We start from the raw sequence: 13,084 nt of genomic DNA, 5'->3' as shown, positions 1-13,084 counted from the left end.
TTAATAGAAGACCCTATTCCCCCCTTGCCCCATAATTTTCCTAATTGCTTTTCAGAGGAAAGGAAAACTAAGTCAGTGATTTTAAATGATCTGTCTATTGCTTTTCCTGAATTTGGTTTTTGTTTGGGTAGTTAATAATTCCTATTTTCCAAGCTCTGGAATGGATGAGTACATTTTAAATAGATAAAAGGGAGAAATAAATTAACAATCTATCTTAATTTTAGTAAGTGTTATAATAACACACATTTTTCAAACTAGTCTACACATGGAAAATATTTTACAAGGCTCCTGCCTGACCTCCTTGCCGAGGAGAAGCAGACCTTTAGTAAAGCAAATCTCATGTAGTTTGTGGTTGGTCCTCTGGTATATACATCTAACTTGATGAGAACCAAATATTTGAAAAGCATGTGTATTATGAATAAGTTATCTCCACCTAATATGCAGAATGTAGAAAACCAGAGGGCTAGAGGAGAAATGATCTGAGCTCTTCTATCTCATGGAACTCAAATATCTGGGGTTTTGTTTCAGTGAGAAATCCCGGGAGTTGGCACCAGGGCCCTACTTTTACAACTGTGTTTTGAACGTAAGGAGTACGTTGCTTAGCAGACAGACGCCAAGCCATCAAACCCGTGTTTTGATGGGCTCTGAGCCCTGTTCAAATTTTATGTCCAGATGTCTTCTCCTAAATTGCTTGTTTTTCAGGCAAGAAGCAAATGTATGAGGATATGTTTTCCACCTCTGTTTACTAGCCGAGGCCACCTTGAACGTTGTGTCTGAGAGTCAGCAAAATAGTGCTGGTAATTCATTTATCACACTAACACGCTTTACCCTCAGGACTGTACTCCAGCACTCGGGACTGTTCTAGTTAGAGAAACCGAGCACCAGGACGTTTTCTGGCATAGGAAGCCATTTTCGTTCTGGAATGGCACTTAGGCTGGAATTCACACCACTTCTGCCATTAAACAGTAGAAATCCGATCTCCCCAGGATTTAATTTTGCTTTCCAGAATCCTTTCCTTCTTCCTGGCTTACTCTTTTATTTTAAAATAGTTTCTTCAAAGACAAACTCTTAAACCCATCTTGGAGACAATGCACCCTTCCTTAGAAACAAAAGCCCTACCTGCTTGATAACAAAATTGGAAATTGTTTGACATCTCTTTACCCTGGAAAACACCGATGAAAGCTTCACAATTTCATGGATTGAAAGCATCAGATTGAAACTGAACCAGCTACAAGAATATACAATGTAAAAGGTTCATTTGCTTTCATTAATTACCAATGTGCCCATTAATGGGCAACTGTCAGTCAGCTAACACTTCTCTCTGTTCTGCCTTGTAATGCCAGGCGGGAAGTCCACAGACAGCATTTCTTCTTTACCAGCTGGCTCCTTCTTAGGGTCTAACAATACAGGGCCCTAGAGGGAGACCAGAAGCTTGGAGGAGGGAGGAGGGTGTGCTGTTTCTTGCTTGCTGACAGGATTGACTCATTCAATCACACATTTGAGTTCAAATCCCATTCAAAGTCATGTGAACCCTTAGCAAGAAGTCAAAGCCTATAGGTCAATCCCAATGAATAAAAGGCTAAGTAACTCAGAAATGGGAAGCCAGGAGCAGATTAAGCAGCTCTAGTTGACATTTTAAAAATAGATTGTGAGTTGAAAGTTGCTAAAGGAGTAGATCTTAAAAGTTCTCATCACAAGAAAAAAATTTGTAACTGTGTGGTGATGGATGTTAACCAGACTTATTGTGGTGATGATGTCACAGTATATACATATATCACATCATTTTGTTGTGCACGTGAAACTAATACAATGTTGTAAGTCAATTATATCTCAGTTAAAAAGTAAATTGTGAAGAATATTCTGAAAAATCTAAAGTCTATTAGAGACAATATACCACACCACACAGGACCTATTTCATTATTGTCTTTCTCACATTCAGCTCATGCCTCTGGGTGCCTTCTATGTATGAACCACTCATTTAGGCAGCTGAAGGCAGCAAGATGGAAAATACCTGGTCTCTGCCCATCGGGGCTTGTCACCAAGGGAGAGGAAGCAGATACATACACAAATCACTCTAACGTTAGGAAAATTCTGATAAATGCCATAACTGAGCTATAAACAAAGTCTGCGAAAGGAGAGGGGAAGATACAATCCATTCTGCCTATCGATCTTTTTACAGGCTTTATTGCAAACGTAGAATTGAATTGGCCCTCAAAGGATGGACCGATTTGATTTGGTTTCAGCCAGCTGTTACTGAGCATTTCTTATGCACTATCCATAATCATAAACCACTTTACGATTAATCCTTTCAACAATCTGCAACCGTAGTATCATTATCATAATTAGACAGATAAGGACGTTCATACAAAAAGAAAAAGAGATAATCTTCTCGGAATAATATATCTGGCAAATGGCAGGGAGAGAAGGTAGTCCTGTCTAGTGCTCTCTAAACTAAAAATATTATAACTAATTTATTCAGACATTCAATATGTTCCTAACAGGTAAAGAGGAATTCAGAGGTTTAAAGAGTGGCCCCTTTCCTAAGAATCTATTCAGGAAACAGACAAGGAAATGGATAATTGCTGTACAGCAAGATCATTTTTATGATAGATGTTGTCATTAGATGTCATGGAAGTACATAAGAAAGTTGCCTAATCCGTCAGTTTGGAAGAAAGAGGAGGAGTTAGACCCAAAAGGAGAAATAGGCATTGCAGACACCTCAGATTATCATGTGCAGTGGCCCAGAGGCATCATGGTGATCCGGTGAAATGCAGGGAGTTAGATATGATAGGACGGACAATATGAGGATGGGAGGGTGATAGATTAGTCTAGGGAGGAAAATAACCAGATTATAGAAAAAATTGTATGCCATGTGTATTAGTCTGCTTGGGCTGTCATAACAAAATACTAGAGACTGAGTGGCTTAAAGAACAGAAAAATATTTTCTCTTAGTTCTGGAGGCTGAAAAGTCTAAGATCAAGTTTCCACCCTATTTGGTTTCTGGTGAGAACTCTCTTCCTCGCTTGTAGACTGCCACCTTCTCGCTGTGTGCTCACATGGCCTTTCCTAGGTGGATGGGCCTGGGGGTGGGCGAGAGAGAGAAAGAGAGAGAGAGCTCTGGTCTCTTCTTATAAGGACACTAATCCTATGGGATAGAGCCCCACCTTTATGACCTCATTTAACCTTAATTACATCCCTATAGGCCTCTTCTCCAAATACAGTCACATTCAGAATGAAGGCATCAACGTATGAATTTGGTGGGGGACACAAGTCAGCCCATAGCGTTATGCTCAAGAGTTTAAATTGTAAACTAAATTCAACGAGAATCTGTGGAAAGGACATCCAGCAGGAAAACAGCAGTGTGTTCTGGAATGAACCTTCTGGCCTCAGTAGTTGGACTGGATCCAGGGGGAGCCTGTGCAGGCTATTTCAGTAATCTTCTAGATGGTCTAAACTAAAGCAGTGGCATTAGAAATGAAGAGGCAGGGATTGAGTCAATAAATGTTTAAAAGAAGTGGACGTGAGTAAATTAGTCCTTTCAAGAGAAAAAATATTTGGGCTAAGGCTTGGGGCCAAAATGTTGAGGAGATATACGGGAAACAGTGGACAGGATAGATCAGGACAGTGCTGTGGAGGCTAACGGGAAGCCCTGTTTGCATTGTGCAAGGGTGGGAATGCCAGCTAAGGTTGGTGTGTATTTTAAGTTTTGGAGGACTGGAGGAATCTTACAAGATCTGGGCTCTAAGAAGGTAACTGGCTGCAGCATATAGATTGGGAAGTTATAGGAGACAAAGGGACCAGTTAGAAGCCTCAGGTGACAGTCCAGGCAGGAAGGAATAATGGAAGGAATGAGAAAGAGAGGACAGCCAAATGAGACATTTGGTAGATGGAATCCGTGACTTACAGTGACTGATCAGATGTGGCAAGTAACAGAGAGAGGCAAGTTAATAGTGTCACCAGGATTCTTATCCAGTGTTTCCATCTTCTTGTTTTCTGGAATATCTTCCTCAGTGCATTTTGTATATTTAGTATGTCTAAATTATTGAGTTTTACCGAACACACCGTAAAGATAAAAACCATGCTGTGTTGCAATTCTTGCAAAAAAAGAATTTGCTTGATGAAGCACACATTATAAATGTAAAAGGTAAGAGTAATGTCAAGAATAACATAGGTGATGATTTAACAGTACCATGGTGAAGTAAGTTCAGGAATCGGCGTGTTTAGAGGTAGGTTTGAATTTCAGCTTCGCCAGTCTCAAGCTTGCAACTTTGGACACAATGCCACTGAGTTTTAATTTTCCATCTATAAATCGGAGAGTTTTCTTTTAATACTAACAAACCCTAGAGATCACCTGGTCCAAACTCCCTATGTTAATGATGAAGGAACTTTGTCTCAAAGCTTATAAATGATTTATATAATGATTCTTCCTAACAGAGTTTTTAAGAGCAATCTGCCTTCTATTCATTAATCAGCTTCTGCTCTCATTCTCCAAAATGACTCTTCTGAGCACCTACTCCCCTCAATATCCAATTTACTCCATCTCTTCTTCCCCTTCTTCTTCCCTCACATTTATCAGAGAAAGTTTCCTATCTTGGAACTCTGGGCCCAGACTGTCTTTCCAACTTCCTCTCCTCGCCCTCTACCCAACGAATCCCATACTGCAGCCACAACAATCTTCTTATTCTCAAAACAGATCCTACCTTTGACCATTCCCTAATGTTTTCAATAGTCTTTCCTTGTTAGAATACCCTTCCTCTAAGACCGTCAGACTTCTGTTCATCCCTCAAGATGCAGTCATCTCCTCTGAGACACCTTTATTGATTCCCCCAAGGAGAGCACATCAATTCCTCTTCTGCACGCCCTCAGCAATCTGTTCATAATAACTTGTTGCAATCTGCTCCCCTCTTGACATATCTATTTTGCTCACTAGGTTATGTTTCTGAAGTGTTAGGATCAGATCTTATTTTATATACTTACCACAGTGTCTGCACTTAGCAGTGTCTGGCAGTTTGTGGGCACACGATAATTGTTTTAGGAATGTATCACCTGGATCTTTTGGCCGCTAAAATCCAGCTAGGCTCATATGTTTGGTATTACCTAGTTGTACCCAGAAGCATGGATAGAGATTATATGTAACATGGGTCATTGTAATGGTCGACCTAACTGACCCAATTAATGTATTCTCTGCTGAGGTCTAAATCAAGACCTCTATTGTTGGGGATTGCTATAGAGGTAGGCAGAAAGGCACATGACACCTCAAGAATCAGATCCACAGGACAAAAATGAATTACAGTGTGTAAGTGTATGTTTGTGTAATAGTTATGACTAAAATATGTACCACACCAGATTAATTCTTCTATCACTAATCCTTCTTCATAGGAATTGGGTAGTTAGATAGGTAGACATCCCTCTACCTAGTTAAACCTTCTTCTATGCCCTTCCCTTGAGCTCCACGCTTGCCCTTACCAGGTTGTACTATCTATAGAAACGGAAGTTGCTGTTATTTCCAGATTTCCTCTATAAGGAGAATTTTGGTGCTCTTGCTGCAGTTGTAATGGTGTCTGCTTTTGTCAGCATTTGTATTTCTTTAGCTCCTTCCCTCAGCACACTACGCTGCTTGAGAGACCAAACTCCCAGTCAAGGCTAGAAATCCTAAAACTCCTGTTGTTCATTCTACTTTGCACATTCATGTCTGTTTGGTTCACTCAGCACTGACCACTCAGATTTTCCAAGTCATACTATCCCCTGGGCATCTGCTTTTCAAGGTAGCGTGCTTTGCTAGCTTACTGCCCCCTACTCCAGCCACAAGTCTGGGGTACTATTAGTCCTTCTAAATTCCGTGATAAATCACAGATCTTGTCATATTCATAATCCTCTAAATGTCTATACCCAGTGAATGTCACCATGTCAATGACCTCCCTGTCAAGTCTTCATTGATCTTGCTGATCATCTCAGCTCTATTTTTCAGTTAGATGCAATGTTCTCATCATGTCTTCTGGCCAACACCACACCACAAGCCCACAGATTAAATCTCTGCATACTGGCGACTCATATTTTACTAAATCTTCCATTGCATTGTCATCTACACCATAAGATAAGATGTTGATCTTGAATGAAAAGAACCATCTTTAATATAACTAAGATATAATATATCTATAACTAAGATATAACTTACTTTCAGATAACTAAGATATAATATATAATATAACTAAGATATAATTATATCTATAATATAACTAAGATATAACTTACTTTCAGATCTGCATTGACCAGGCAGAAAAACTCTTCTCAGTACCTTTAATTCATTTACCTCTTATGTGGATACTGTATATGATTTACATTTCTTCAGTATATCCTGCCTCCAGATCCAGAAGATAGGTATAGATAGATAGATAGGTAGGTAGGTAGGTAGGTACAGATAGATAGATAGATAGATAGATAGATAGATAGATAGATAGATAGAAAGAAAGAAAGACAGATAGAAAGATGCTATTGCCCCAGTAGCATCCTTACTCCTGCCTTGAATTAAAAAAAAAAATTCCTATAAACTTCAAATAAGATTTGCATCTGCAGGAGCTGGCCCCGTGGCATAGTGGTTAAGTTCATGTGCTCTGCTTCAGTGGCCCCGGGTTCACAGGTTTGGATCCCAGGTGCGGACATACACACTGCTTGTCAAGGCATGCTGTGGCAGACGTCCCACATATAAAGTAGAGGAAGATGGGCACAGAATGGATGTTAGCCCAGGGCTAATCTTCCTCACCCCCCCCAAAAAAAAAAGAAAAGAAAGAAGAAAAAGATTTGCATCTGCAAGTGTTGTTATAAATTATCACCAGGAAATAGTCATGAGTGTGATGTACTTTATTCTTAATAATTTGATGCACAAGTTGAGTTTTAATACATTGGAAGGAACATCAGATCACAAAGAAATTCAGGCATTCATTGTCAGTCTTGAGGATGAAATCATAACTGGGCTGCCAAGATTGAAATAGCTTGAATGAAATGGAAAGGTTGCTAGTTTACATAATTATAGTTACAGAAATGTATAGAGCGTGGCTATGTAGTCAAGGGGTTTAATCAGTGTGGTTAAAAAAAATAACAAGTACTTCTGTTCATAATTTTGTCACATGCACACACTTCCATAGCAAAGGGCCAGATGCATTTAATGCAATTCAAGGATGACAAGGAGAATTGATAGCCTCTAATGAGCAATTGATTATCAGTAAACAGAGAAATATTAAGAATCCAGTTTAAACTCCGGTCAGAAAAGAGGGCCATTTCCACTTGCTGTGGCTCTTCATCCAAACTTATTAATGAAGCGAGGTATAAGAAGGGGAAACAATTCTTGGATTTTATTGTTTAAGATAACGGACCCCAAATTATGCAGATAGACATAAATCTTAGTTTAAAAAATATGTGCGTGCAGAAATAACCTACGGTGTGTAGCAATTCACTTAAACTGTCACTTTGATCTTAAAGCTACTAAAATGATTGGAGAAAAAAATGGATTAAAAATGTATTGTACTATATTATTATCTCAAAGACTGAGTATTATGCAAAAGTGTGTTCCAGTTTCAACTTTAAAGACTACTAATTTGTTCTCAGCAGCTGTAATTTGAGATCCCACTGGATGACATATGAGGATACACAGGAAACTTAGGGAGGCTATTGTTGATTTGGTGACTTGATTCACCAAGCCTGCTGGGCCAAGGTTTCCACTGTCTGAAGCTATAATAACATGGTGGCCACAGTGTAATTCATCACAGCTGGGATCTCATCATATGTGGAACACAATAAGGACCTGAAAATGTACTAGAGAGAAGATCATAGGGTGTATCTTTTAAATATTCTTCACCTTGGTTGGGTTTTTGTGCAGCACGATAGAGAAGAGTTAGAAGAATATGTTGACACTGAATAGGTGGCATTGGTTATGTAGTAATAACATTTGCCCTGTCTTCCTGGAGTCTTATTGAGGGTCTTGCTAGTATACAGCATATTAAAGGTGTATGAGGTGTACATTGCATCTGACTGTATGTTGCAATTCACCCCAGTTAAGCAAATGTTTGTTGAGTTCCTATCATAAGCCAGACTTTGTGGTAGTTGGGGATACAAAGATGACAGCTGTAATAGAAACAACACTATTTCCACTAGTAAATAGTCATCTTTCATAGTAATTAGTATTTTTAAAAAGTCCTTTCCTTCTACAATTATTCACTTCTGGCTTACTCAGATACTCTCTTGCTTTTTTGGATATAAATGTACACACTGTTAATTAATTAAATGTACACACTGTTAATTAACTTTCATTGAAAACATTAGTCAAGCACAAGAAAGTCTAATGTCCATCAATACTCAAATAGCAATTGAGAGAAAGTTTATTATTACAAATCTGCCTTGTAAAAATTTTTGGCTTATATTTTCTCTTTATGCTTCACAACTTAAAATTGTCTTGTAATATCTCTTTCATCTAAATCAATAATTTTTAAGCATGAGTGGGGTGTGACCATGTTTCCATTTCAGAATTTCTTAAAAGTGATGCAACTTCTCACCTGAAAAATGCATATACTCACTTATATAAACTCAACAGATTACATATTTTTCCTGAGAATTGATCAGGTTGAGAAACACTACATGAAATGCTATGAGTAAGAGTGCATAAATTTCTGAAGACACAACCTGTGAATTTACAACTCAATTTGGAAATTAAGACATGATCTTTGGAGGAATTAGGCTTTTGGGTTAAAATTTAGTTTTCCATCCGAATTACTGATATATTTACATTCTGCCACAAATCTGTGGTTGCACTTCATCCCTGTGATGGAAAATAAGATATTAGGCCAGGCTTCTGATAAATTTAGCATGAATTTAGGTCAGAATATTAGGGCTGTCTTAAGCATGACCGTATGTGAAAGTGATCCAGGACATATGTCGCTGCATATATGCGGGACAGCTTTGTTAAGGCTGTGGCTGCTATTGTAAGGGACAAGCTACTATCCTATGAGATCTCTTTAAATGTAATTGAGTCCCATCATCCTTCCGTGCTTCTGGGGCCCAGAGAAGCTTAGAAAAGTCAATGCCATTAGTTCGTCTTTGGAACATTTCCAGAGTTGAACAGGTGACACCATAAACATATCCCCGTCTCACTGTGTGGAGTGAGCAAGTGGCTCTACAAGGTGGCTCCTTCTGGATGTAAATTGATTTTAATGATTTCTTTCTTTCTCCCGGGCAGGATTTATGTGGGCATCATTCATGTGACACCCTGGGAATGGCAGACGTTGGGACCATATGTTCTCCGGAGCGCAGCTGTGCTGTGATTGAAGACGATGGCCTCCATGCAGCTTTCACTGTGGCTCACGAAATTGGTATGCGACGCCTTTTCTCTTCCCTTGCCAAATCAAACACTTGTAACAGCTGCAACAGGAACCAAAATTCTTGGCAATTAATTCCAGATTTTTCCTGGTTCAGATGTCCCGTTGGGGATTAAATTTGTTTATATTTGCACTTTTAGGGTTAACTAATAAGGGAGGAGGAAGGCAAAGTCAGGCACATAGTAGACAGTGTCATTTTAAAAGTTTAAGAGAAATTTGCTACTGCTACTGTCTTTTTAAGCATCCATAAATGACTCTTAGATGGAATTTGTCACAGTCGACTGTGGAACGCAGAGATGTTCCTCTTAGAAGTTGGTCAAGACGATATTGACTCATCCAGAACTAATCTGTTTGCACAGAAATTGATCATGTTTTATTCTATTGTGAGTGATAATAGGCGACTCCTGTCAAAGGTAATCAATAGCTTGTGGTAAACATTTCTGTCTCATTTTTTTTTTTAATTTTTTTTTTTTATGAGGAAGATCAGCCCTGAGCTAATATCTGCCAATCCTCCCCTTTTTTTGCTGAGGAAGACTGGCCCTGGGCTAACATCGGTGCCCACCTTCCTCCACTTTATATGGGACGCCGCCACAGCACGGCTTGCCAAACGGTGCGTCGGTGCATGCCAGGATCTGAACCGGAGAACCGTGGGCGCTGGAGCGGAGCTCGCGCACTTAACCGCTTGTGCCACCAGGCCGGCCCCCTCTGTCTCATTTTTAGTAGCAAAGCCAATGAAACCAAGCCCCAAAGTCAATAGGGTTTGTTTTCAAATGTCACTTACCCTATTTGTTTGTCATAAGAAACACATCTAAATCCTAAATCTAGAAATTTAGGACTGAATTAATTGTTGAGAAATATCCTAGCAAATAGGAATATGTGTTTCCTAATCATTGACCTAGGCTACGAGGTGTATGAGAAGTTAGTTTAGTACTTAGGACTAGATGTTAGAATTAGACACATCTGGGCTCGATTCTTGCTAAATTACTTTCTACCTGTGTCACATTGATCTCATTATTTAAACTCTCTAAGCTTCAGTTTTCATATCTGAAATATAGGAATAATAGTGCCTATTTCATGGATTATTTTAAGGATCAAATTGGGTAGGTTATAGATACTAGCTGTTATTTATATCCACGTACACTTCTGTTTGGCTTTTTAAATAGTTCATTGACTTTTTAATGTGTGTATCACCTTTTAGCATCATCTTTTGGGGGGCAAAGTATGGTTTAATAATTACTGTAATTTTGCTATATTTTATTAAACAGATTTAGTTTTTTTTAAGCTAAAGCCCATAATTTTTAAATAGAAATTAAAACATTTTTTTCACATTTATAGTAGGCAGAGAACATTTCGCAAGATGTGGCTTTCTAGCTGCTATGTTTTTGGGGGAGGAGTTAAAATAACTTCAAATCAAAGGTATAATTACATAAGTCAATATATTGCAGCAGTAAAATACAAATCAGTAGTTAAATTTCAGTTCTTAAGTATTAATTATGACCTTAATTTTCTTAACTGACACTCTTCTTACCATGTAAGCAAAAAAAACACAAACATAAAGCCTTAACATAAATAATTGTCCAACAGCATCATTGTTATAGTAATTCAGTTCAACACTTTATTAATTGAGATAATAATTCGATTTAACGGTTTACTAATTGAGCATCTTTCGCTTTGGGAGCCAAAGTTCTGAGATGGAGTCCCAGTTCTGTTTCTATGTTCCCTGTTTTATCTCAGGCAAGTGATTTAGATCCTCAGAGTCTCTGTTTCTTCCCTGTAAGGTGGACTCATAATGAGGCATGGCTCTCTGTGTGCTACACTAGAAAAACAGGTATGCTGGAAAATGTTTTTAAAATACACATGCCATTTGAGCTTCAGAGTTGAGATTATGTCTTCACCCGTTTCTCACTCATGCCTGTGAAACTACCTGATAAAAATACAGCCTAATATAGATCCTTAATCAATATTTATTACATGTCTATATGTGCACATAAGCAGGAGAAACACAAGAGCTGCCCAAGGCAACATTCTAATTTTGCAGCAGAAACTAACAGAAATTAATCCAAATACTCAAGAGGATTATAATTAAGCAGAGATTATTTAAAAAGTACACCAGTAATTAATCATCATTATTCAGAGTAAGAGAAGTCCCATAAAAGGTTCTAAATCCGTGGGTAGGCAGAGGCTGGTTCGTCTCAGATTGGGTGGAGAAATGATGAGGAATAAGCAACAGAGTTGAATTGTGGCATCATCCATCCATAAGATTGTGAGTCCTAAATACCGATCTTCTTTCTGATCTTCTAAAGGAGAGATTACAAATTTCTTAAAAGAAGGGCTATTTCTTCCTCCACTACTGTAGTGATCTCTTTTAACACATTGACAGCGTCTGGAAGGTTTCCCCATAAGGGAACCCTGTGGCAGTAAATGCAGCTTCTTTGGGGCTGCAATGACTCTCAAGGAAGCTAGGATTGAATGAAGAACCTTCCAGCACCACCTTTCCCAGCCTCCTGAATCCCTAAACCAAGGGTTTACACAGGCAGATGCAGCAGTCTGAAAGATAGGAACCAGATGCTGATGAGAACGAATGTTTTATTTAAATTATATATGTACAATAAGAACTTTTCTTAATAGTACAAGAATGTTGGACACAGTTTTACAAGAGAACAATGTAGGATAAACATGGGCTTCTATGCGAAGAATGAAACCTGCATCTTTGATATATGATTACACCTGTGTTCACTTTAATTTCTTGGTTAGATCATCTCTCTTTACTTCTTTAGAATTCTCTATAATTCATTCTGCAACCAAACACTGCCTACTTAATTTCGCTTTTTGCATTACATATGGCCTAACTGAGAAATTTAAGGTCTGGGGAAAGGGGGATATGGATTTAATTTCCCTTTCATAAAGAGATCTGGCTTTCATTCCCTTTGTTTTCTAATTGCTTTATTATTCTTTAATTTCACTTTTTGCCTAAATATTGTGAACATGTGTTCTAAAGTATAAGCCTTAAAAAATTTAGAGAAGATAACCTTACAAAATATTTCCTAATCATCTGTATATGATTACAGAGTCTTGCCTCTGCAGCCAATGAGATCTTGGGTAATGCCTCTGGCTGATCTGTTTCCAATGCTTTATTTTTAGATTGTTGCATGAAGCCGTTAGTCCAAGCTAACATGCTCTGGGTTCTAATTCTACTCCATTCTTCTCATGTAATTTCCTCCCTTACCTTTTATTAGACATTTACTACCTTCCAGATTTGGAAGTTATATATACAGGCTTCATATGGGGATGAAAATGATGTTGTGAAACCTCGGTTTTGCTACAGTGTTTTGAATTTGCTTGAGTCCATTCCAAAATGTGCAATTTGCTTCATGCACACAGCATAAATATGTTACTATGCTCAAAACATAAACTGTGAAGAAAGTTTCCAGGCTGTTCCCATAATTTTTCTACTTTATTTCTTCTATAAGCAGTAAAAAGATATATTTGATTAAGAATAACACTTTCATTAGCCAGCCTTTGAGGTCAAGTGGTTAAGATGCATTTCTCTCATCGCCGTGGCTGGGTTTGTTTCTGGTCAGAGAACTACGCCACCCACCAGTGGTTGTCACACTGTGGTGGCTGCGTGTTGCTGTGATGCTGAAAGCTGTGCCACTGGTGTATCAAATACCAGCAGGGTCACCCATGGTGGACAGGTTTGAACAGAGCTTCCAGACTAA

General features: G+C 38.5%; 1 protein-coding gene across 1 annotated transcript in view; it reads left to right on the top strand.

The window, feature by feature from the left end:
• ADAMTS5 (ADAM metallopeptidase with thrombospondin type 1 motif 5) overlaps positions 1–13,084 on the top strand; it is a 45,758-nt gene that overhangs the window by 3,623 nt on the left and 29,051 nt on the right. Inside the window, exon 2 of the mRNA XM_058522967.1 lies at positions 9,227–9,359. Coding sequence (XP_058378950.1) covers positions 9,227–9,359 — 133 coding nt within the window. The remainder of the gene's footprint in view (positions 1–9,226; positions 9,360–13,084) is intronic.

The sequence above is a fragment of the Diceros bicornis genome, chromosome 27 (assembly GCF_020826845.1).
Source record: "Diceros bicornis minor isolate mBicDic1 chromosome 27, mDicBic1.mat.cur, whole genome shotgun sequence".
Taxonomy (NCBI): domain Eukaryota; kingdom Metazoa; phylum Chordata; class Mammalia; order Perissodactyla; family Rhinocerotidae; genus Diceros; species Diceros bicornis.
Note: the sequence above shows the minus strand (reverse complement) of the source record. Positions and strands in the feature narration are given on the sequence as shown.